The sequence below is a fragment of the Pipra filicauda genome, unplaced genomic scaffold, assembly GCF_003945595.2.
Source record: "Pipra filicauda isolate LSUMZ 115617 unplaced genomic scaffold, ASM394559v2 scaffold155_size1731166_pilon, whole genome shotgun sequence".
NCBI classification, from domain to species: Eukaryota; Metazoa; Chordata; class Aves; order Passeriformes; family Pipridae; genus Pipra; species Pipra filicauda.
This window is the reverse complement of record NW_024104051.1, coordinates 303,614-329,216: the sequence shown is the minus strand read 5'-3', so window position 1 is coordinate 329,216 and position 25,603 is coordinate 303,614. Positions and strand designations below refer to the sequence as shown.

Below are 25,603 nucleotides of genomic sequence, written 5' to 3'. Positions count from 1 at the left end.
GGAGGGACGATTCATCCCAAATCCGATCCAGAGCCCGTCCCCTCCAGATTAGTAGCGACAAGCAAAAAATGAGGAGGGAAAAAAAACCAAAACAAGGCAAGCTGTCTTTCTTGGCCAAACAAACAAACAAATTAAACAAAAACAACCTCGCTCCTGCCTTCCACGCGTGGGTTGTGTCTCTGTGATGGCTGAGACCATGGGGCTCATCCGGAGATCTGGGGGTGCGTGTGTGCCTGTACCAGCCCTTACCAAAGTCACACAGAACCCAAACAAAACCAAACCAAATCCATCTTCCTACTTTTCCTGAACTTTTACTTTCTTTCGGCAAACGGAACAATTTGCAGTGACAGAGCAGGAAAATTATTTAAGAAAGGGATGGAGTAAGAAAAGAGGAAAAAAGCAGGGCAGGAAATAAATCTGCTTTCCGACAGACCTACAAAGGCAAACCTTCCGAGCTATGAGGGAGGAAAGAAATAAACGGGAGTAATTGTTCATCAGAAAGACTCAGGATGATAAAAATCCCTCACAATATCCGATCTAGGTGTTAATGAGGTGAGAGATAAAGCAGATAAAGCTAAATTCACCTATCTATCTAATCATTCGTCTACTCCGCCCTAACCGGCATCTGGATCCATTCTAAAAATTCTATTTCTATCAAAACCTCAGCTTTATCCGCTCAGTAATCCTTTCCCCCGCGCTAAAAATTCGTCTCCGCTAAATCGAGCCGGTTGCTTAAATGAAATTGGTTTCCAAAATTGCAAACAACGCCCTCCTGTACCTAACACCCATTTCGAAATGTCCCCCAAATCAAAAGCAAACCTTCCTTCTCCCGACGAGCTGAGGAACTAAGGGCTTCCCCATCAGCAGGGCGAGACAAACGGGACCGTGTTTACTGTACTTACTTTCCCCCCATATCTTGCTCCCAGGCACACAAAGCTGGTTGGTCTTTCCAAAAACATGTAGCGGTCAAAGGCTTGGGGAAAAAAAAAAGCTAAAACAAACCTAAAACAATTTTACCCGAAGTTTGTAAAATTAAGGTGGTTTATTTTCTTCCTTTAAAATCAAATCACGAAAAAAAAAAAAACGAACCCCCCTCCATTTATCAGAGAAAAGAAATATTTCTCTTTTTTTCTTTTTCTTTTCTTCTTTTTTTAAAGGAAGAAAATAGACCCAACAACAAAGAATGTTATCTTTGAGGAGGAAACTTATTTAAATCTAGTTTTCTCCATTGAAATTCACTATATAATTTTATCCTCTCTGGCCATTTTTTGTTTACATTTTTCACAAGGATCTCCTTATGTTACCCCCCTCAAAAAAAAAAAAAATCTACCATTCACTGCTCAACCCAACTAAAACCTATTTACTCCTTTTTATAACCACGTCTGCTGCTGATTTTTTTGTATCTGTACAAATTTTTTTTCTTTGGCAGGCACAAAGCCTGGTATTTTTCAAAAGAGGGGATTAGGAACGTTTGCAAGACAGCAGACAATGCCTAAGTCCCGGGCAAAAAAGCACCATAGTTTATCCAATTTTCGACTTAGTGCCATTCAACTGGTCATTTATGCAATGTCATCCGACCAAACAACATGTTTCCCTTAAAAAAAAAAAAAGGAAGGGGGGGTTGGTTAAGCTTCTGGAAGGGCATTCTCTTTTTGTTTATTTAAAGGAGAAGAAAATCAACAGCTTTTCTTTAGAAAATATTAATTTTTCGATCACGTTTTATTATAAACTAAAAGACTTAGAGTTTTGTACCTGATCTTTTCTTTATTTTGCCTCCTCCCTCTTTTTCCGAACACAAGAGGGAGTGTGTAGAGGTATCAAAAAACCTGAGCGGTGAGAAGTTGAAATCATTCATATTTGTCGTTACGTTTTAGATGATTCAGAGCAAACTTGCACTCTCGCGAATATCACCTCGGGGTTAGTGAAGGGGAAGCATTTTGGTGGCGAGCAGAAACAGGACTGCTCACAAACACTTTTAAACCAAAATTGTGGTCTAACCAGCCTTCCCCTTTCCCCTTAGCCTTTCTTTTTAAAACGTTCATCAGCATATGCCTCATTTCAAATGCAACAAATGTAAATATACTTTTCCCTGCACAGAATTTTAAGTGAATGTCCAATAGTTTCGAGGGCGGTTTAAGTCAGCCTAACAGATGCAAACAGTCTTGGAGCTGGAGTGGCATCTTTCAGTGCCCTAAAAAGATTTTCCATGGGCAACAAAGAAAACTGTCACACCTTTTCCCATCACCGCTTTAATTTATGCTCAGTCGCCAAGTTTTTTTCATATTGATTTCATAATCACTTTAAGGCAGAACACTTAAAATAAAAAAGAGCCTTGAAAAGGAAGGTCTTACAGGGCCAGCGCCAATATGGTGAAAGTGGGGGAGAGAGCCAGGACTGTAAAGATTGTTTTGTAAAGTGGGGTTTTTATTATGCACCGACTCTCTCCGCATTTACTTAACTCTTCACGGGCTGTTGAATAGGTTAACACCCTTAAAGGCCTCTTTCATGTCCAATACCTCGTTTGTTTGTAGAGGAAAATGCGTCTTTAACACATTTCCACTGGGCAAAGATTTAGGTTTGGTTTGTTGTGTTTTTTTAACCCCAACATAAGGAAAAACCCAAAGAAAACCCAACCCTTTCAAGTCTTTTATCATTCCAATAAAAATATTTATTAAGGAGGGCGAAGATCCCCAAATAATCAGCCTTGTAAGAGGAGAATAAAGAAGTGAGATCTCTTCGGATGTGCAGCAGAAGCCCTAGGCAGGTTTTTTGATGGTTCCTCACCCCACGCTCACACATGGGTGCCTGTGTGTGTGTGCACACAGATGCATATTCATCCCCACCTATGTGCGGACACACGCATTGTTACAACACCCTTACGACTCTGTGTAGCCGGCAGAGCCCAATAGGTCATCTGTTGTTTGTGCTCTTTGTCTACTTCTTTGCACACTTTGTAAGTCGGTATATACGTGTCGCTAAACACACCTATGAATTTAGCTGCGTGTCTGAATATAAATATACAGCCAAACATACAAAAATACTATATAGAAGTGTATTTTTACCTTTGTGCGTGTAGAGCGGGAATACACGTCTCTCAGGAGTACTTGTTTGTCTCTCTCTGTCCTGCCACGTAACTGCCAGTCTGAGTTCCCAGTTCAGGATAAATTCTTATTTACATGGCAATGAAAGGAAAATTATTCTGCATTTGGAGGGGTAGGGGCTGACGGCACGATGGCGGGGGGATTTCACCAGAGCACTTGAGCTCTCTGAGAGAAACTGGTTTTCCAGTTCACCTTAACTATTGTTCCTGAGCGAGTCGTGTAACAAAGCAAAAACGTGTGATCTCTCTGTGGGTTTCTGTGTCTTATTTCTTTCTTTCCTTTCTTTCCCTGTTTTCCCCTCATTACTTAAGAGCTCAGTGGAGGCCCAGTGTGGACTTGTACTCAACGGGCAAGGAGGTGTGATAAGAAGAGGTAAGAGGTTACAAATCCTTGCGTCTATCAGTTTTTACTAACATACATCCCTCTCCATTTCTCCCTGTCTTTCCCTCCCCCACTGTTTAGCGTAGTTTGGATTTACTGCCGAAATAGTGATAATTTGTCCAAACTCGCTTAGAGCGCTTCACATTTCACAGTCCATTTGCACTTTGCAAACGATCTGTTCTTCGGTAGCTCTGGGATACTCCCGTTGAATTCAGAGTTTTCCTGACTCGTTGTATCATTCCCCGTTTAACCGAGATGATCCCTGATAGTTTGAGAAACGTGTTCCCTGGCGCTGGGCTGTTAAATCGGCAGTTTGATCTCGTGTGGGGAAAGGAGGGAGTTTTTTTGGAAATGTGGTTTCAGTAGCGCTACAGACCGGTGTGGAAATCGCTTTTTGAGTGTCACTTCACTTGATAACCATCTGTCAATGTAAATATCGAACGTCAAAGTTAGAGGAGAGGTTTGGAACTCGTTGTAAATACGCGGCTCTGCAGCGTTTGCGAAATCTGAGTGTCCTGGGGAGTTTGTTATTACCGTCGTTTATCCTGAAGAGAAACAACATTAGTCGAAAGGCCTAACGTAGGAATATATTTTCCTAATAAGTTTAAACGCTTCCTCTTATTCCCGATACAAACCGAATAATGCAGTCGGGGAGAGGGCACTTGGCAACTCGGCCTCTCAATGCGCATTTCCTATGCTATTATCCCCTTATTCATTGCACTCACCGTGAAAAAAAACGATATTTATGAGATATTTGGGGCGATTGTGGCAGGGAGCTGCTTCCAGCCATCACTTCCCTGGACAAACTTTAGTCCCACTGAAACAAAAGTATTTATTGCTGAAACCCCAGTCTCGGTGGGCGGGGATGGGGAGCGGGCTCACACCCCGGGGAGGGGAGGTTTTGGGCTGCTCCGTCCCTACACCGACTCAGACCAGGCTTTGTGCGGGTGTTGTGCAGGGCGGGCGAAGGGAGCAGAGGGCTGGGGAGGCGGCGGGGCCAGGACCGGAGAGGTGACAGCCCTGTCGCGGTGGTGCTGAAGGGACAGCTCCGCGCGGCCGCCCCGCTCCGCCCCGCACGGCCCCGCCTCGCCCCGGCCCCCCGCTCGGGGACAGGGATGCGGGCACCTGGGGGGACACTCCAAATGTGCAGTCCCCTCCCTTGGCGGGACGCTGTGGAGAGGAGCTGCCAATCTCCTGCCTCACTCGTGCTGCCGGTGCCTGCGCCCGCCCTGAGTCCTTGTCTCTCGGATTTCGGAGGGTTCTAATTATCCCCAGGAAGAAGGATAATTATCCCTAGGAAAGAGGATAATTCTTTCGGGTTTGATCCGAGAGCTGACCTCCGAGAAGCGGGGATCGTTAGCTGAAAGAGAGACAGACACAGTCCCCATCAGCTGGGCTCTGTGCCTGTCGTGTTTGACGGCGGTTCTCATTTCCCAGTTGAAGAGCGGCTCAAAGCTCAGCTCAGCTCAACTCCAGTTTATTCAGCTCTCCAGCTCCTGTTAAGGAGAATCCAATTACCTGTGCAGATAACGGTAGTGGCGTCTCTCTCTTCCCCTCTCTCTTTTTTTAAAGCGATCAAATTATTCAAGGATTTAAAGCTTGATACTAAAAGAAATCCAACATGAAAATGCAAGGTCTTCTCAACCCCGATTTAAGTGCTGAACTACTCCTGCACTGCTATCTGTTTCTTGGCATATTCAGGGAAGATATCAAAGGCAAGAGTATAAGTTTCAAATGTATATTAAAAATACATAATAAATATTTTGTCCAACTTCAAAAAAAGCGATAGGTGTTAGCAGTAATCAAAACACCCTGTGCCTAAGCGCTGTACAGTATCCCGTATAAATAAATCACACTTCTTTTCTAGTAATACATCAATAAGAATATATTAACTCGAGAGTGGCTTCCCTAACATTTTAAACATCTCGTGTCAGACTTTTTATTTTATTTTTGTCACTAATATATACATATATTTTTTAAAAGGTTGCTTTTGAGTGTTTTAGATGCAGTAGCAGAAGGAAAAGGGGAAAAGGAAGGGGGGGGAAGAAAGGGGAAAGAAGAAAAGAGGAAAGAAGAAAAGAGGAAAGAAGGAAGAGAAAGAAGGAAGAGAAACAAAGAAGGAAGGAAAAGAAAGAGAAAAGGGGAGAAAGAAAAAGAGAGAAAGAGAGAAAGAAAGAAAGAGAGAGAGAAAGAAAGAAAGAAAGAGAGAGAGAAAGAGAGAAAGAAAGAAAGAAAGAAAGAAAGAAAGAAAGAAAGAAAGAAAGAAAGAAAGAAAGAAAGAAAGAAAGAAAGAAAGAAAGAAAGAAAGAAAGAAAAACTTCTCAGATACTTTCCTAGAGGAATACACCACACCCTAGTCCTCTCCAAAGAAAAAGCAATCCCTAAAAAGTGTCATGGTTTGCAGTCCTGGTGTTAATAGTGATGGAAATGACAAACATCCCAAACACTGCTCTTCCCTGCTTCCATCTCGGTCTACCACTGCACATATCAGCTGCTTTCTAGATTTTTTTAGTGCAGTGATTTGGTGTTTGCTTTTAATGAGGCTCGGAAAGTACAAGATTTTTGCAAGGCTTAGGTGCTGGCGAGCTAATTACTAGCTAGAGAAAATATTTGCCACCGATTCCAGGGCAGAGATCCCTATGCTATCACTTTCAGTTAATGGTGTGCAGGATTTAGCCCGGAGCTTCCCTGCTCTAACCATCAGAACCAATAATCTTTACTTTTCCTACTGCTCGTGTATCGATAGCTTCTCTAGCCTCAGGCAGCGGCTTTGATATGTTAATATTTCTGAGTACCAAATTCTGCAGAGATCATATTAATGTTGTACATACAGAGTGGAGCTTTGCCTTAAAGTTGAATATTCAGATCGCTCGTTTCAAAAGAAATCACTTGAAGAAATGAAGCTTCTATTTACAGGAGTCGTCTGTGTTTTTTAATCATTAAAAAAAATCCCTCCCCTCTTATACTTTCCTATTAATCGTCTCAGGCTTTTATTACATACCATTCCCTTTTAATTCCTCTCTAGGTTGCCATTTTAAAAGCAGAATAACCTGATTCCTGTTTGATTTTTCTCTCTCTCTCTTTCTCTTTTTGATTTTTTTTTCTTTTTTTGGGAGGTTGGGAGGGCGGGAGGACCTACACAGTTCTTTTTAAAATGCCCTCCAAGCCGCCTTCCACACCCATCCCTTCCCCATTCCTCGGACATGAAGTGCATGCAGGCTTGGTGTCCTCACCTCCATATATTTGGATTAAAAAGACAACACGGTGACATTTGGCCTGCATCGTTTTATGAAATCGAGATGGCAAACTCCAAAAAAAGCTCTTGTTTCGCTTTGTGATCATCCATCGTTCCTGCCCCAGGCTAATTTCAGAAGCTTAAATACTGCTATCGCCTCTGGGCCATGAAGAGAGAAGGGCCAACCTATCGGCAATAGCTCTTTTTCGATTGCCCTTGGCAACATAAAATACAAACCACTTTGAATCAAAACATTTTTGGGGAATTAATATGATCTGAACTCTGCACGTTTTAAGAGATCTTGAGTTTGTCAAATCGCTTAGAGGTGACTGACATCCGAATGCATTAGTGTCTGGCTAGGAACAACCCTCAGATCTTATTTGATTAGAAAAAAAAATATAAAATAAAATTAAAAAAAAAAAAAGGAAGAAGAAAAAGAAGAAGAAAAAAGAAAGAAATAAAATAACCACCCTCTTCTTAAAAGCTCAAGCATCAGTCACCATAAAGTCTACCAATAAAATCCAGGGAAAGACGCTCCCCTTTCTCCCCTCTCCCTTTTATGTACTTAGTAGTGGTATCACCTCTCATTTGAAAGGCACTCACTGAGTCTTGATCCTCTCCCTCATTCTAATTTTAATTTTTGACACTCCAAACTACCGCTTAATGACTCAGTCATTAAGGATGAGGCTTTGGGCAGAAGGTTGGAGGAGGCGGGTGAAGGCAGGGGCTGAGGGCTTTGCACCTCGCCCCAGGAGAATCTTCTCCCCTGCTATTTTGTGTGTGGAAACGAAAGGGGAAAAAATAAGGTGCTGGCGTGTTACCACCTCCTCAGGCATCCCGGGATGAAAGAATCGGCAGCGGGGACACAGAAGCATAGAACCATAGAATAATTCAGATTGGAAAAGATCTTTAAGACATCCTCCTTCATCTTGCTATCCCCTGCTGTGGCAAACCGAGTCACCTGGTCAATCCTGTCCCTCTCTAGTCCCAGAAAAGTGCCCAAGGACCCCCATCAGCCCCCCGCACCCTCCGCCCGTGTCCCGGCCGTGTGTCGGCCCAGGTGTCCCTGCCCACCGGCAGCTCCAGGGACTGGAGCGGTGCTGGTGCTGCGAGCGGGGATCCCCGCCGTGGACCCTGCCCCTAAGCCCAGCTTTGAGCCCACTGCGGGTAGAGCAGTCCACCTCATTGTCTTCCCTTTGTTGTCCCCTTCCTTCCCCTTTCCCGGCTCTTCTGAACCTTACAAGAGCTTCGGGACTCCTGTAATAGCCCATCATTGTGTTGAGATCTTAACGCGCTGTCATTAGCGCTGTTGTCTTCTTCTTTTCTTTTCTATTCCAAGGGCCAATTTAAATCGCATTAAAACCCTAAATAGCTGGCTTAATTAATGGCTTTCGCGGCTCCAGCTGAGATAATCTCCAGCAGACTAAAGCCAAATCGTTCGGTGACTTCCAGCTCGCCAGGAGTTTGGGGACGGGGGAGGCTGAGCAGAGGGTTTGAGCGGGCTCTGCCCGGACACCGAGCGCTCCGCCGGGCCGGGAGGGAGCGGAGCCTCCGTTCCTGTCACCAGCCAGGGAGAAGTTCGGTGAAGAGAGAAGGTTGGGTTTTGAGAGCTTTTTTTGTTTGTTTGCCTGATGGTTTGTTTTATTTTGTTTTGATTTTCCGGTGGGATGTTGTTTGTTTGAGGGTTGAGTTTTATTTTTTTGGTCGGTTGTTTGTTTGTTTGTTTTCCCTGCTGATCTGCAAAGGGATATTTCTGGCTGTGGACAGAGAGATGATGGAAAGCCCCCGGGTAGGGATCTCACCCTCTTTGGAGCTCTGCGCTCCTCCACTCTCCTGCTGGGGTTGCAGTTGTGTATTATTATTCCAAGCTGCGAGGTGCCATGATTTGCACAGTCCCAGCTTGGCTTGCCTCAGCGGAGATTTTGGAGCCACACACACACACACACGGGATGTTTCACACAGAGCTGTCCTTGGGATCCCACAGCCTCAGGCACACACACAGGGAGCAAAGTGTGTAGAAGCACATGACAAGTGGACACACAACACACACACAACACACACAACCAGCCAGGGCCTCCTGAGAGAAAGAGGCAACATCCCTCACTTTGCCCCACACAGACCCCACTTGTGGCACACCATGGACAGAACCTTAAACCTTTCCCACACCCTCACACACACAACCCAGACCTCGGACAGGCTCCCCAAGCCTTCGTCCTGCAGGAACCAGCACAGGGTCACGGACACTGTCCAACAGTGCTCAGCGATTTTCCCAAGCCACTGGTGCAGAGAGGGCAGGGAGAGCCATTGGAAAGTGCTGATTAGTTCTTATGGCTTGTGTACGGAAAAGAAGAATGAAACAGATTTCTTGTCTTTTGGCTCTGGTTTGGACCTTGTCCTTCAGCCCAGGAGCTGTAGAAGTTCTCCTGGGTCAGTGCTGACACATCTTGATGATGGAGGGCTGGTTCTGGATCCATGAGGTCTTCTTATGTGTTCATACAACCTTTAAAGTTGAGTTCCTGTAACAATTCCCCTTATTTGTATTGTTCTGTTTTCAACCTTGTTTCTCCCAAGCTATTTTTAAAACGTTATTTAAACTTAAAACTCTTACCACTCTTAACAACCTTAAAAACACAGTGTAGGTAAGAGGCTGCTCTTAAAAACTGCTGATAATACCCTCACTTTTACTGAATCTTTTGGTTTCTATTTAACAACCCCCCCATATTTGGTGCATGCAGGCATGTCTTTGTTTTCTTGACATGAATGTTGTAGTGAGGGACATCTCAGAATTGTTTCTGTTCATGGAACAAACTGTTTTTTATGACTATTTACATGATGCAAAGTTTATTAACTTAAAAGAATAACTGGGGGGAAAAAAACAGTACTTGGTATTTTTCCTGACAAATGTAGATGAGTTGTAGAATTTTGAATATTTATCTCCTGATAATAATGACTGGGTCATGTGAGGATAATTTGGAGAATATCTTAGATTGTTTATAGACCTTTGGGAACTGAACGTGGTATTAAATACTGATAAACTCTGCACCATTTACTGCTTCCTTAGACTTACTGTGTGCTAGGGGAAAAGTGTTAAGGAGAAGCAGATTCTAATACCTTCATTTTGTAAGAAATTGCCAGAATTTCAGAACAGGGCAGAAAGTGTACTGTAAACTGAAGACTCCCACAAACAACACCTGTAGATATAAATAATAGACTAACAAAAAGCATAACATGCTATTAATATTTTATATAAGATTAATCTGTCGACATTCAGCCGTGCTTATACTTAATAATGTACACAAGTACACAAACATGTATATCCTGTAAAACAAAATAAGCAGTGCTTCTGCACTGTTGTCACCAGTATATTATGATGTTTCCTTACATAAGTGCATGATATTTACAGGTGAATATCTTGGAGAAAAGGGCTACTATTGAATGAATATAAAAATACTCATCATATTGTGCCTGTTACGATTAACAAATAAGAAATGACTTTGCAGAGTGTAAGGATGTATCTATAAAAAATTATAGACACACATTTTTAAAAAATTTTCTATTTGAAAAACCATCTAGTGACATCAACTGATATTTCTCTCATTATAAATAAAACAAAAACATTGTTTGTGAAAAGCATAAAAATACGTCAGAATATGAGTTTTATGAATGAAAGGATGCACAGATATTTAACTCTGAGGGTGTCAGGGAGCCTTACATTTCAGCAGGTGCCCAAGTGCATAAGTAAATCAGAATAAATCACCACTCTCCAGCCACCCTGTTGTCCTCTTCATCCACACAAAGGGAACCTGCAACTAAAACAGCCCGAGCTCTCTTTGATTTGTGGGTTATTGGGATTTTCATTGTGTTGACAAGACTGTGGGGTTAGAATTTGGCTCCGTTGTTCTCACTGCTGCCACCTACACAACCCATCATCAGCTCGTGTGGGCACTTTGTACTGACGTGCTATTTGATGGGGAGACAGGAATAGGGAAGGGAAAATACTCTCCCAATGTTTGCTCTGACTACCTTTTTCGGTATCACATGGTCTAACTTTTGCTTATTCTAGCCTTGGGAAACAAAGCCAAAGTGCAGTTCACAGGAAGGAGTTTGTTGTGTTGAGCATTAAACAGTCAGAGGGAAAAGGATTGGGCCCCAAAAGTTATCCAGCAATTATGAACTTAGTCTTTTGTTATTCCTCTCCCTCGGATCCCTTTGAAAATAATCATAGGTTAGAATCACAGAATATTTTGGGTTAGAAGGGACCTTTAAAGGTCATCTAGTCCAACACCCTGTAATAGGAATATCTTCAACTAGATCAGGTTATATATGATCCCCTGAGGTGATTTGGTGATTCAGTACATGGCAGTACATGGTCTTTCACCCTGATGTGGTAGGCTGCACAAAGCATATCTCTTCCTCATCTATCTTTTTCCTTGAGATCAATCATATTTATAAAAATCAACATGAAGATGAAAGATTAGAGGGTAAAACTCTGTCGTGAAGAAAGAATTAATTGAGTAGAATTGGATGAAAGGAGCTCAAACGAAGGGTTTGTGCCTGAAAGCTTCCCTTCTTTCTTTTTTTTTTCCTAATCTATCAGTTGCAATATAAAATATATTCTCCATCTAAATCTTGTCTTTCCTGTGTTTTCAGGCCTCTGTGGCTGTAAGAGCACAACCATCACCATTTACAGTCATCTCTAACACAGTATGTTATGGCAACAGATGAAGTCAGACCAGACCATGTAATCACTTCCCTACGGGAATAAACAATTGTCCTTAAAAGAGTCTTCTTAACATTCACAGGCCTATTTCATGTGGTACTCAGAGCACAAAATTGCTGAGGCAATTTGCTGGATGATCTTACCAGTTATCCCTCTGTCTGCCTGCTCTAATTTCTTTCTCCCAGCTTTGCCATAGGACCAGTGCTGTGGGTAACCAGTCAGGGAGCAGTGGCCACAGTTTTCCCTTCTCCGTATATGCTGGTGGGCACATTACTTTGCTGTTTGTGTCTGTGTGGCTCTTCCTTTTATGAGCTGAGGGGGTTTTATGTATCCTGGCACCAGAAGTTAGTCTGTAAAGATTTTTAAAGCCAGTAAAAGCTGCTAAGAGGAATAGAGATCTCCGGGTTGAACTTCTAGACTCACAAAAGACATTATTTCCATTCTATTTGTGAGGACAGTTTCTTCTGCTTCTTTGGCTTGTGTCTGTTAGCATCCCACCACTCAAATACCCTGATGGGACAAGACTGGCTCAATAATTAAATGAGAATTGATTTTTCCAACAGCACCTACAGTGGCACTGGGTTGACAGGAAAAAAAGCTGGTCGTTGCCACTGCTGTTTAGTGTAACTTCAAACATATCTCGTCATCTTCATGTTGAGCTGCACTGCTTCAGAAAATCATTTTTGCACTCTAACACGTGATCAGAATATGGGGGAAGGAATACACCAGAGCATGTGTGTTTAGCAAGAAACCTAATCCTTCATCTGCCTGTGTGGTTGCCCTTCTCCTTTCCTTTTTCTTTCCATCAGCCCTACGTGCCTTTTTCTGTTTACTACGTGGTGTAAAGGCCAGGACTTCATCCATATCCTCTTCAAGGTGGAGTTTGTAGTAAGATATTTGTGTCTTCAAAAACACACACAGTTTGTGACAAAGAGCTTCGTCTAGAAAGCATCACACCACTCTCTGTTGCTGTGTCAATGAATAATTAATACAGTGAAATAATTATATGCAATAGATTTTGCCTTCTTGTGATTTACAACTTGTTTTCCGTGTTTCTGGAAAGCAAATGGCCTGGACTTGTTGTTTTCTTTTAGTTTTAACCCACACCTGGCTTACCTGGAATTGCTTTGTTTGAGGTCACGTTGCTCAGGCATGATTTTTTAAAATATTTCAAACTGTAAGCAACTTTCTACTAAATATAAAAGAGAAGTGTTCCAGTAAATTCTGGTTAAGGTAGAAGCAGCTGCAGGGTAACAGGTTTTTGGATTAAAGAAACAATTATTTATCTGGCATAAAGAGTGCACATACTGGCTTAACCTGGCAAGAAGATAAACTTTAATATGACACTGATTTCAGTACAGTCTCACTCATTGTAAAATCTACAGACTTCCTGAAGTAAACAAATATGTACACAGTGCCACTGTTTTCTTGACACATATATATATACACGTGTGTACATGTATTGTGTGGCAGATGCCAAACAAACAGATCTACTCAGTGTTAACGCTCTTCACAAATGTACCTGACAGACCAGAAGTTTGAAACCGTTGCTTGAAAATATTTACAGGTTTCTGGGGAAAAAAAAATCCACTCCCCACCCCCCCCAAAAAACCACCAGAACAACACAAACTCAAAATTATTTCAGGCATGTGGCACCAGATTTCTGTATTTGAGCATATGAGCTCATTAGTTGCAGCTTTGAGCTGTGTAAAAATGTGCATCAGTGCCCTTGATGTGTGTATATGTTTGGTGATGCACGATTTGTCTCTATACCCTGTTTGAGAAGTGGACACTAATATCTGCCCTGTGACATAATTAGAAAAGTCATAAAATACCCTGCTGTAGTGAGTCAGGATCTCATCCATCTGGGATTGATACCAAGAGATGTTCTTTTCTAGTGTTGCTGTCAGCACAAATGTTTAAATATACCTTCAAGAGCTGAAATATTTGGAAAGAAATTCTGTTTGCCTTATGTAAGCAAGCAATAGTCTGCTTTTAATGAAGTTTCATCCTTCAGTCTGTCTCTATGGGAAGTGGAACAGAGTCACCTTAATTTTAGGAGGAACTGCATGTGGAAGAAGATAAAGGTGTAGGATCTTGTCTAAAGTGATCTTTTTTCTTTTCTTTCTTTTTTCTGTTCTATTCTATTCTCATTACATAATTTGGATTATAAACCAAAATTTTTAAGCATAAAAATGTGAGCTCTTATAGTGAAAAAAGATTAAGGTGTTTGCAGGAAAGAGGAAAATATCATGGTAGCGTAAAAAATACAGTATGTTTCTTTTAAACATGAATGATGAGCACAGATTAATTTTGCTCTAAGAAGGTCTCTATATCACCATTCTCACATAAAGCACCTGAAGTCCTTGTAGTAGTGCACTGAATTATATGATATTTTATATCACTGTCATATGCAGCTCATTCTTTTTTTCTCATCTTTTCCCCAGAGAAGAATTGTGCATGCAGTGGTAAAATTTATTTCTTCCACAGAATTTTTTATTGTAGTCAGGTTGGAGAAGGCAGGTCAAAGAAAAGTGTTTTGCACTTGGTGATGAAATATGTGTTAGTTCTTAAGATTATTTCGTTTTCCCTGGGAGTTTGTTCTACTCTCTTGGATCAGTTGCAGAGAAAGTTCTCTCTCTCCCCCCCTCTCTCTTTCTCTCTCTCTCTCATATTAACTTTAAGTTAAAAGCTCAGTTTTGCCTGAGGAGTTATTGATCACAGTCTTGACTGAAAGATTTGGTGATCATTCAGCACTTTTAGACCCAGGCCAAGTAATTGCCACTCTCAAGAAATAAACAATTCCAGAACTAACCTGAGATAAACTGATGTAGCTCAATAGATTTCAATCGTTAATATCAGCTGAGGATTTGACCTAACTTTGGAAGGAATTTATGAGAGTTCAAAGGTGTGCAAAGCTGTTCTTGCTGCAAATCACTGCAAACCTACAGTGTTCTTGTATCTTCATAATCTTAAATACTGCTGTGAGAATTAAAATTAACATTTCTCATTAAAACCAACGTTCTAAATTTTTCACCAACCGTGTTTTTTAAAACCATGAGTGATATTTAAATATGGTTCAGTCTGGTTTTGTTAATCCTACTAGATAGAATAGACCTTAGTGATAATAGGTACTTTTTACTGAACATGAAATCAAATCATATCAAATAGCCATAATTACATACTTTGACTTAAAAGTTTGTGAGATTTAACAATTCACTCTTCCCACTCTGAAATATCAACTCATTCATCTTTCTCAAAACAACAATACTATAAAAAACCAAACAACAAACACTATAAAAAACCAAATCTCACACCCCCTAAGAGAAACCAAACCCAAACAAAACCAACCACAAGTAAACAACAGAATTGTTCTTCATGACTGCATTTACCAAAACACGGAATATGAGGTTTCCTCTGCTCTAATATTTTTTTTTTTTTTTGTAGGTGGCACTTGTGTTGTGAACCCCACAGACCTGTTCTGCTCTGTCCCCGGTCGCTTGTCTCTCCTCAGCTCCACTTCCAAGTACAAAGTGACCATTGCAGAGGTGAAGAGGCGCCTTTCACCCCCAGAATGCCTCAACGCCTCCCTCCTGGGAGGGATTTTGAGAAGGTAAGTTGAAGGTGAGAGTAGCAAGTCCTAGACAGCGCTGTCATTTCTGTAATTTTATTTTCTACAATGAGGCTTTTTTCTCTTTCCCTGCTTGGATAGGTTGTAGTATTTGGGGTGAACAGGAGGGGATGGATTGGGAGGGAACACTGGGAAGTTTTCCGTAAATTAGAAAGTTTAAATTTTTCATCAAACTGATTTTTTTTTACCCCCTCAGTTCAGTTGTTCACAGACATGGAAAGGTGTCACTTTGCCTTGTTTTGAATGAAAAAAAAAAAAAAGAGAGAGCTTTAATGTGCAGAAAAATGTATGGAAAATTTCACCAGAGCTACAAATCTGACTTCTTGCTGAGAAACCACCTCAAAGCAAATTGTTTTACCAAGTGTAGGTACAGCCCTCATTTAATTAAAACCTAAAATATGGAGGTGTAAGGATGCCTTTTTTCGTCCCTTCTCCTTGGTGTATCTTTTGAGCACAGAAAAGATAGAATAAGCTGGTTTGACTTTTCTCGTGGTGAGATACTGGAGGAGAAGCAAGTAATTAGGTGCAGTTTTGCCTCTGACCCTTGGCTGACCAGAGCAGACACCTGCAGAGAGCAGGAGAGAAATGAGGAGAGAGGCAGACTGTGCCTCACATTGCAAGTGGAAAACAAGGAGGCAGCTGTAATTCAGGCCGGCATATCTGAGTCGCGGTGTCCCCGAGGCGTCAGCTCAGATGGCATGAGCTACTTGAATACCCTTTGATCAAAACTAGCTGGAAAGTCATGGGCTATTTCACTGCTGTCACTGAGGGCCACACTGATCCTCGCACTTATACTGAAAGTCATTTTAACCAACCTGCAGTATTCTGAGAGATGTGGGCATTCAGGAGCTGTCTCGAGCCATCTTGGAGAATAATGACTATAGATCACAACATTTTTTCAGGGCACAAGCCCCATTTAAAGGCCTCTGTAGGCACTGAAATTCAAAATCGACATCCACCAAAACTTTCCTCTCTTTTTGTTTCACACTGGAGAAACCTCCAGTGAATATTCACTTTAAATACTCACACTGCAGACCTCACTACTATACTGCAAGCTACTGAGAATTCAAGGACATCAATTTGAACGCGGGGGTTCATTTCTCTCTTCTGTTAAAATGCTAGAATATTTCCCATAACTTTTTGACCCAAACTAAATATCCCCTCTTCCAAATCAATCCTGGCCATTGTTCAGGAGTTAGCAAAAGGCAGGGACCAGTCCCAGCCAGTAGTTTGGATGTGCTAATTCTGTTTTATGAAGCAGAGAGTATAATTGAACAGATTTGGTCAGGTTATAATTGAGGGTTTCACAGTTAAAGAACAGGCTCAAACACCCTGTGTTTGACCAGCAGAGATATAGCAAAACCAAATCTCACTGATGGTTTTTGCCTGAGACCTGGTAGGGCTGATTTTGCATTCTGTCAGCAGCAACTGGCTACATATTTTCCTAAATAGCTTGCCTTCAGAATAAAATGTTCTTCAGAAAAAAGTCTTCTCAGAAGACATCTCTGACATGGCCAGAGTTGTGGTATTTCTTAATGGGTAATAACATATATCCAAATGGTGACATTCCAAGTTTGGTTCCTTCCTCTGCCTGAAGCAACTTTAACCTGCACCTCAAAACATCTGGTTAGTTGTGCTAAATACTCAGCAATTGGTTTTTTTAAGCTGATGGCCCCTCAGTCTCATTTGGGGTTAATTATTTGTTGTAGAAAAGCAAAGGTATAATTGTGGCGATGAGTCTTATTGTGGACAGGTCATTCATTTGGGATGGGAGATATCTGGGTTCCAGTCACTGCTTTCTTCACTGTTTAAGCATTTTAACATCAGTTATTTGCTGGCAGCTGGCTGCTGCATCCTGTAAAAGACACAGGTTAAAATTCCCTCAGGCTGAGGAAGAAATTGTACCTATTTCTGCTGCATAAGTGAATATGTCTCAAATGCTTCAAACACTGAGGTGCTGCAGAAAAGCAGCACCTGGATGCACCAGGAACCACTTTGTGAGAACAAAGACAGGTGTTTGGGACAGGGGCATAAATAACCAATGATGGCTGAGATTTTAGCTTCAGCATTTCCTGTTGCCTTATCCTTTTTCCTTGTAAATTTTGGGCTTTGTAGATAACATTTTTAAGTATCTAAGTCTCTACATAAATTTTTGAGGGACAGTTAGATGTGGGTTCCACACAGACATCTACATTTAAGTAGCTCTCTGTCTTCCTTTAATGGTCAGATGAGCCAGATGAGTAAAGTCCACTCATGCTGGATGTCTGTTTAATGTAATTCTAGAAGGTCATGATTCTCTCTAGTTTGTCTTTGAAACCTGGCTTGACTAAATCAGATACGAGTGTTTTCACTGTCAATATTTATATTTAGTTATTGTAATCCCAGGCTCTGTGCCCAAATCAGGATACTGAACTCCACCAGGTGGAAAGCTATCTGAAGATTTGATGCCCCCATGACAGGCATTAAAATGTTTAACTCTGTCAAAGAACCAACGTCAAAGGCTCACACAGGGCACGCAGGACATTAAGAATACAGCTCTGAAACATTTTTCACCGATATCACTGTCACAGGCATTACCCCACACATTTATCAACAAAGGGTGTACAATTTTTGAAATTATATTAACATAGGAAAAAGGTGCAGAATAATGAGAAGTGTCTCTCTTTCCTGCTATTCTCTCATGATAGAGCGAAATCTAAGAATGGAGGACGCTGCTTGAGAGAAAAATTAGACAGACTGGGACTGAATTTGCCTGCAGGAAGAAGAAAAGCAGCAAATGTCACGCTCTTGACTTCTTTGGTAGAAGGTAAGGTTTCTTAGGTTGTAATACAGTATAACTATAATTTAAATGCTTCATTGTATCCAACTCTTTTCGGCCACTGTGTTAAATCCCATAATCTGTATTTTGTATACAGAGGAGAACTGACTTGCCTAAAGCCACAGACAGAATGAGTGACAAAATGGAAGTTCAGTCTGAGATATCTTGGCCCCCAGCAAGTGTCTTGGTCTTGCAGTTTCCTCAGCATTGATCTGTGTTTTTTGTGCTGGGATCTGACTTACAAATCGATGATTCAAATGTTTTTGTGAGAGAGATGAATGTCTTATACCAACTCTATAAGTAGGTTTGTTTATCCTCTGTTGTTTTTTTTTTTAAACTTGTGAATTTCCTGGAGCTGATCCAGAAATGTGATGATTTTTTTTCCTCTCATAAGAAAGCACAATATTTAGACAAGCCTTTCCCCCCCACACACAAATGAATGAAATCTGTTTTCAGATAAACTCTAGACAGGCCCAGGAGATACTTTCTTGGCCTTTATTTGTTGTTTAAATACCATTCACCAAATACTGTCAGGCTCTTCAAACCTCCAGCTGGGAGATGCAGGTTCAAACCCCTCAGGCAAAGGGAAGAAACTCTACCTGCACCTCTTCTATTCTGGGTGAATCCACTAAGTATCCAGTTTGTTGTTTGGCTGCAAGTAGCAGCTCTGGGAATTTCAGATCCCTCCTTCTTGATGTTGAGAGAACTCAACTCATCCTAAAGGTCAATGCCTTCTACAATCATACCCTGAAAGGTCCATACAGATCTGGGCAAGTAGGCTGAAGTCTCAGCACATACTACCACAGAATTAGAGAATTAATTAAAGGTTGAAGTTGGAAGGAACTCCTGGTCATCTCCTAGTCCAGTCCTCCTGCTCAAAGCAGGGTCAGTTAGAAGAGGTTGTTCAGGACCTTGTCTACTGAGTCTTTTTGTTATCTCAAAGGATGGAGACCCTTCAAGGCAGAAATAGTGTTGAATCCTCAACACTGGAGGTTTTTCAGTGTCTCTGACAAGGGACTGAGTTTTCAGGGGCCACTGAGCACAAAGAACTACAATGGGGCTTCTTGGAAATACAGGTGTGTCCATATCACACCTGCGTGTAACAAAGGGAAAGCCATAATGGATTTACAATCTTAGAAAAGGTACCAGGATAGAGGAGCGAGGGCTGTTCTGACCCTCACAGTCCTTCAGGCATCTCGGGTCAGGAAAGAATAAACACAGCTATGACTTTTATTAGTGAACAGAGCAATGACTTTAAGCTGAAAGAGGGTAGATTTGGAAATTAGGAAGGAATTCTTTACTGTGAGTGTGGTGAGGCCCTGGCACAGTTTGCCTGGAGAAGCAGTGACTGTCCCACCCTAGGAACCGTTTAAGGCCAGATTGGATGGGGCTTAGAGCAACCTGGGAGAGTGGAAGGGGGTTGGAACTAGATGGTCTTTAGGGTCCCTTCCAACCCAAACCATTCTATGATTCCGTGGCCAGTTATTCATCAGAAGAGACTGAAGGTGAGGTAGCTCTCTTCCAGCTGCTGGCCTGGGATTGGTGGCAAAGTTCCTTTACTGTAAGTCAGGACTGAATTCCTCTTTCCCAGGAATGGAGCTGTGCTCCCCTCCCTGTCCTTTAATCAAAGCCAGTAGCAAACCTGTTATCGAGCCTGTGGTGTCGCTTTTGTTCTTGGGCTGCCTTACTGCAAGTCTTAAAGATAAATACTGAGATGGCTGAGCTCACTTGGACAGAGACCTTTTTGCCTGGATAAGCTAATAATGAATTTTATCTACTGGAATTTTTGAGAATGGCACCAACATGTGTGTTTATATTCCAACAGAAAACAAAACAAAGTTCATTTTCTGTTTGTGTAACCAATCATGGGTCAAACTTGGCAGTGCTTATTGAATTCTTGGTTGTATAAGCTGTTTCCCTCTGGTCATGCCGATACTCCTTCCAGGGATAACTAAATTATATCACAGTTTTTGCAAAGAAACCCATCCCTCAATGGTTCCTGCTGCTGGAAGAGGCGGAAATGGAAGGACAGAGGCTTATTCTGTGGTTTAGAGAACCCATAAAGAAAGCATCATTAGCTTTTTCTGTGTGATTTCAATACAGAAATTGAAATAATAACTTATTAGTCTTATTAAATCCTAGACTGTGTGAACATCTCATACAGATGCAAGATTGTGTCACTCTTGATTACTTTAGATGGTTCTAAATTTATTATTATTAAATGTCTTCAGTCTTCAGTATATTAAGGCCTTTAATATCTCTGAAAGGTGGGAGTGTGCTCAACCTCAAATATCTGTTTGATGTTAGAAAAGACAAAATTAGTTGTATGGTGAATAGGTATATTGACCAAAACCATCTCAAAAGTCTCTGGCATGACTAATATTTCTTTTCCTCTAAAACAGACTAAAATAATTGATTTTTGGGGAATACTGCTAAGTGACTTTATGAATACGAATTTGTGTCCTTCTGTTTTCTGCAAATGTATTCATTTTGGAGTTCAGCATTGCTGCTGGATGTTTACTGTTATTCTTGTTTTGCTCAGGTTGTATCTTTAGTGTCTTTGGTAGGGACTTGTGGACCCCAAAGTAGGAATTGTTTGACAGATCAGCTCTGCTCCTTTTGTCATCCCAATGAATTAGTACAATGGGTGGGAAGATGGACAGGGAGAATGAAGTCAGTATTGCAGGACTCTCCTCAGCAGAATGGGACAAATCCTTGTGCAACCTGTAGGCGAGGGATGCCCTCTAGTGCCTGGATTAGATGCAGGGAAAGGTCATTTTTCTTACCAGCTCCAAAAGGAACATTCCTACATCTTGGCTAATGCAATAAAGGCTCCTTCACTAAATACTAGTATTGTCAAGGCTAAGCCTTACTGCTGGCTCAAAAGAGTCAAAAGCCACTCCAATGGCAGTAAGGAGGATGCGAAAAGAGGAGAGATGTCCCCTTCTCTTTGGACACGTCACTTCTAAGGCAGAGACATAGCATAAATGTGATTGCAGATGCAGGTAAAAGCAATGCATGAATGATTTAAAAGCCATCAGATAAAAATAATAATAATAAAAAAATTATAATAACTTACGAAAATATCTATAGTTTGTTTTCCTGTCAAACCTAATTAAGACACTAAATTTCCAAGACACAGAATTAATGGCATTCCTCATTTGGGGACCAAAACTCTGGAGAAAAATAGGTCAGTGGTTACTTTTTTCATCCTGCTCTCAACTGTCACAGCTTCTCGCCCACCAGCCTTTGTTTAAATACCCTTCCACTTGTTCCTCCTCCCTTCTCACCCTACAAATAGAATAAACTTTCCTTCCACCTCCCGCCTGTCCCTCCTCCCCCTGAGTAACGTTTCTGCTGGGTAGAGCATCCGGAGGAGGCAAAGCCGAGCGGAGAGTGGGAGGTTCAGACGCCGTGTCCCCCTCCCGGGACACAGCTCCTGCCTTCACTCCGCATAGGAGCATCTCTCACTCTTGCAGGACCCAGGGGACCCTCACGCTGCTCCTTGCACCTGCCCACAGAAACATTTCAAGGTACTCGTCTGGTCTCTCCGCTGAGGGTTTCCAGAGCTGTCTCTGCCGGTTCTGCTCCAGCAACTGTCCCTTTCCATCATGGAAAGCTCTCGGGTCAGTTGTCAAACTGCAGGGCAGAGGCAGCGCTGCCGGGAGCTGCAAAGCCGAGTGCTGGGTTTAAGGAGAGTCCACGATCCCCAAGTGCTTTGTCTCTCCAGGGAGGAAGAGCTGGGGATGTCACACACAGGGGAATTTGATTTTAGATTGGATTTTTAGATTGAAATCAGGCAACTAACTGTAAAAGTAAGGATTTTAGAGGTTTCTACCTTTAGTGTGACTCCTACGCTGATGTCAATAACGAGGCAGAAGAAGGCAAATCTAAAGCAAAAGAGGTCAGTTCATCCACATTTCCAACATTTGCACATTCTCCCCTAAAATAAATGTTTGTCCAAATTATGATGTAGAAAAAGAAAGAATATATTCTATGGTAATTTGCTTTCCTCCACCAAGTAGATTTATACCCTACTATACAGTAATCCAAGGGACCTTCAGTCACAAAAAAATATCACAATCCACTTCTAAATATCAAGTCATCATTGGGTTCTGGTTCAAAATTTCATCTTTGCTCAACACAGAGGTATGATTAGTCGTGTTCTGCAGAGTGTCCAAATTTTTATTTTTATTTTTTTATTTAGAATTTAAAGATGTAATTTAGGATATCTACTCCTTATGGTATAAAGAAGTGCATGCTTATATAAATAAATATACACAGCTCTAATGTATATTTGTGGCATACATCAGCTATCTATTTCCATTAAAAATATTTTTAATTTCTATTTAAAATATTTTTAATTATTATTTCACCAAAATAAGCGCTATATTTGTATCTACATTTTTACCTGTATATATCCACGGCAGATTAGTGGGTTTGTTTCTTTTTCTTCATGATTTTATCTCTTCATATACCATTAGCATTCAATCACAATCCCTGCTGCAGACAAATTTCATACTTTTGAATAATTTTCTCAGATCATCAGAATGGTTTAGTATAATTTTCTCATCTCTACTAAATAATATAAACCATCTTTGTAAATATGTTTGAATGACAATTCACATTTTCTTTCCCCTTTTTTAACAGTAAATGAAAACATACAAATTTAAATCACTTTGCTGTTGATTGTGTTAAATAAATGCCTCCATTTCATCACATGAAGTTTTGCTCTCTAGAAGAAACTAAGATTTTTCCAATGGCTAAATATTTAAATTCTTTGCTGTCTACATTCCATGTGTTGTTACTGGGTGTGACTGGGACCACAATAGAGCTGTCTGGAGAATTGTAATTCCACCTGATGACAGTTCCAAAAGGATTTGACTTTATCTTCCTTCCATGCTGGAAGGAAGAGAAACCTATCAAGTATTTTCATGGAATTTGGTTGAAAACAAAAACCTGGTGCTCTTCTGCAATTGATTTACTCTTCAAGTCTTTATTTTAGTAAGAGTAAAAGCAGAGCTGAAATAGAAATTTTGAAGCACCTCTACAGGAATTTAATAGCTACGGCTTGAATTTGTATTCTTTCTCATCTGTGAAGAAGTCTGGGACATGTTTTAAACACCAAGGTGGCAGTCAGCTCTATGTCTGTTCATTCTGATTCACTTTTAACATATCACTGAAGTCCATTTTGTTTTCACTGAAAATTACTTTTCTAGAAGCTGTAAACTAAATGGAAACCATTTCTGCTTTCAACTCAGTGAGAGTGGTTGCTTGTTAACTTATTCTTTTTAGGCATGCTGGAAATCATGTTTAAAAAAATCCAAATGAAGCAGATGATTTTGATTATAATCTTCATTTTTTGCTGTAGAGTTGGTTACAGCTGCAAAGGTTGTTGTTGGTTGAGATCAGCAAACAGGTTGCCTGGGAGCGGTGCAGGTATTTTGCTACTACCTGAATTCAGCTGGGTCAGATAAACACACAGCAAAGTGTTGGTTTGTGGAATCAAAAGGTGTTTTTCTCTTAAAAACTCCAGTGGTAGAACGGGAGACAACAAAATCTGGAAAGGGGAAAATGGAGTTGGAATAAAGGTCAGTGAATGTGGTTCCTTATTTCTGATGCTGTCCCTGGCACAGAACCACTGTTTCCATGGAAGTTCTCCTCTTCCTTGTCTTGGCCAGGTCTGTGCAGAGCACACCCAGCCTTGCTGGGGATGGGATTCACCTCACCATCTCCAGTGCAGTTCTATCTGTCCTTTCATGTCAGATTGTAGCAAACAGGGAGAAATCAGCACTGGGGAATTAATGATTAAATTAAATTAATAATTAAACACTTGATTAGGTTGCTCAGAAAAGCTGTGGAATCTCCATAGTTGGAAATATTCCAGACTAGGCTTGAAAATTAATAACCTAATCTAAGCCATGCTTCCAGTAGAAGGTGATCTCCTGAGTTCCCTTCTAATCTAGACTCTTCCATAATTCCTGTGATTCCCTTTTGCCTTCTATTCTAGTATAGGACTATACATGCTTCAAGTGCTAGTTTGTCTCCATTGAGTTGGAGGTATAAGGTCAGACATCAATACTTACAGTTAATCAGATGAATTTCATATGTTCTCAAAGGGAGGAGTTACAGGTCCTTCATCCCTCCAAACTGCTCACCTGGAGCATCAACATGATCTTCAAAGAGCCAGGGTCCAATACCACTTCTCCTGATGGCAATCAAACACACAACTCTGAAAAAAATAAAAATAGGATAAACCCCCACAACACCTGAACTCCAGATCTGTTCTGGAGCACACCTCTGTTAGTCACTCATGCAGATGTGCTTCAGCATATGCTTCTGGTAGCTGACCTATTTCTTCTTATTCAATGAGATGAGAGCAAGTGTCATCTGGAAGTGCCTATTTCCCACCAGGGAAAGACTAATTTAGGCACAGATGTTCACAATCCAGGCAGCTGCTTTTGATCAGATAAATCCCACACCAGGGTTGTCAGACTCCCAGCATGCAGGTCAGAGTGTTCAGTAAACCCTAAAATAAAGTTCTGGGTTCTCTAAGGTAGTAAAGGGAGTCAGGTTCTTCCAGAGGTATTTGGCAGCCAGCATGGAGCTGGGTTATGGTGCCCCAGTCTCTGTAGTGAGCTAGAGAGATGCTCAGTGTCACAGACTTCTCACAGAGCCTAATGGAGCCAGGTACTTCTTTTCCCTTGATTTAACCGCCTATAAAATAGCAACTGTCTTCTGCATTGTCCTCCCTGTTTGTTTTGCCTGGTCTATTTTGCTTCCAATCTTTTGGAAACAGGTTCATTTCTTGTATTCTACTCTGGGTTCTACTGATCTTTAGTGTGGGGCCCTAGTATTGTCCCGTTGTCTCAACCCCTAAGCAAATATATGTACGTTACCTCCATGGCTCTCTCCTGGTGCAGAGGGCCATAGTTCCATTAGACATAGGGAAGTGAAGCACCAAAGGCTGACTCAGCTCTTCAGAGTTGTTTATTCCTACCTCCCAATCCTTTCCATACCTTAAATATCAATGATGAACTGGCCTTACAAAACTGGAGCAGTTGCCCACTACTCACTGGTGGGAAGGGAGGGAGCTAAACATAAGTGTCTTGGCTAGTATTTTCTGATGAAAGTAATATCCTTCCTTCTCATAAGAGGAATATCCCTCCTATATTCTGGCTGGCACCATCTGATGACTAAGCATGAACAGACTAAATGGGCTGAAATGTGTAACTGAGTTGAAAATGGCTGTCTGCAGAAGTGATTTGCTATTGTTGGTTTGTTTGTTTAAAGAGCGAAGTAAATCTGTAACAATAATAATAGTAATAATAAAAATAACCCTAAAAACTGACTGACCCCTTTTGTTTGGCCACAGGGGAAGCACTACATTTGGCCAGAGATTTCGGCTACACCTGTGAAACAGAGTTCCCTGCCAAGGCGGTGGGAGAGCACATTGCCAGGCAGCACATGGAACAGAAAGAGCAGACAGCGAGGAAAAAGATGATCCTAGCGACAAAGTAAGGAGGGGGAACGAGAAAAGAAATCTGTCTGTCACTTCTCCATGTTGGATCTGGGGGCTGGAGGAGGGAGGAGTGGGAGTATGGAGCTGGGAGTGTGGTGACTGCTATCACAACAGTGCTCAGTGATGGAGTGAGAGCAACCCTCTCCAGAGATGCTGAAAGAGGGACCTTATTTACTACAGGGAGGGTTTGGTGGC

The 25,603-nt window shown here is 41.4% G+C and overlaps 1 protein-coding gene across 4 annotated transcripts in view; it reads left to right on the top strand.

The window, feature by feature from the left end:
• Nucleotides 1-25,603, top strand: part of TFAP2D (transcription factor AP-2 delta) — a 46,936-nt gene that overhangs the window by 1,579 nt on the left and 19,754 nt on the right. For all 4 annotated transcript variants that reach the window (XM_027738344.2, XM_027738343.2, XM_027738346.2 and 1 more), the window contains 4 exons: nt 3,413-3,473; nt 14,885-15,050; nt 17,756-17,874; nt 25,262-25,403. In XM_027738344.2, the coding sequence (XP_027594145.1) occupies nt 3,413-3,473; nt 14,885-15,050; nt 17,756-17,874; nt 25,262-25,403 (488 nt within the window). The remainder of the gene's footprint in view (nt 1-3,412; nt 3,474-14,884; nt 15,051-17,755; nt 17,875-25,261; nt 25,404-25,603) is intronic.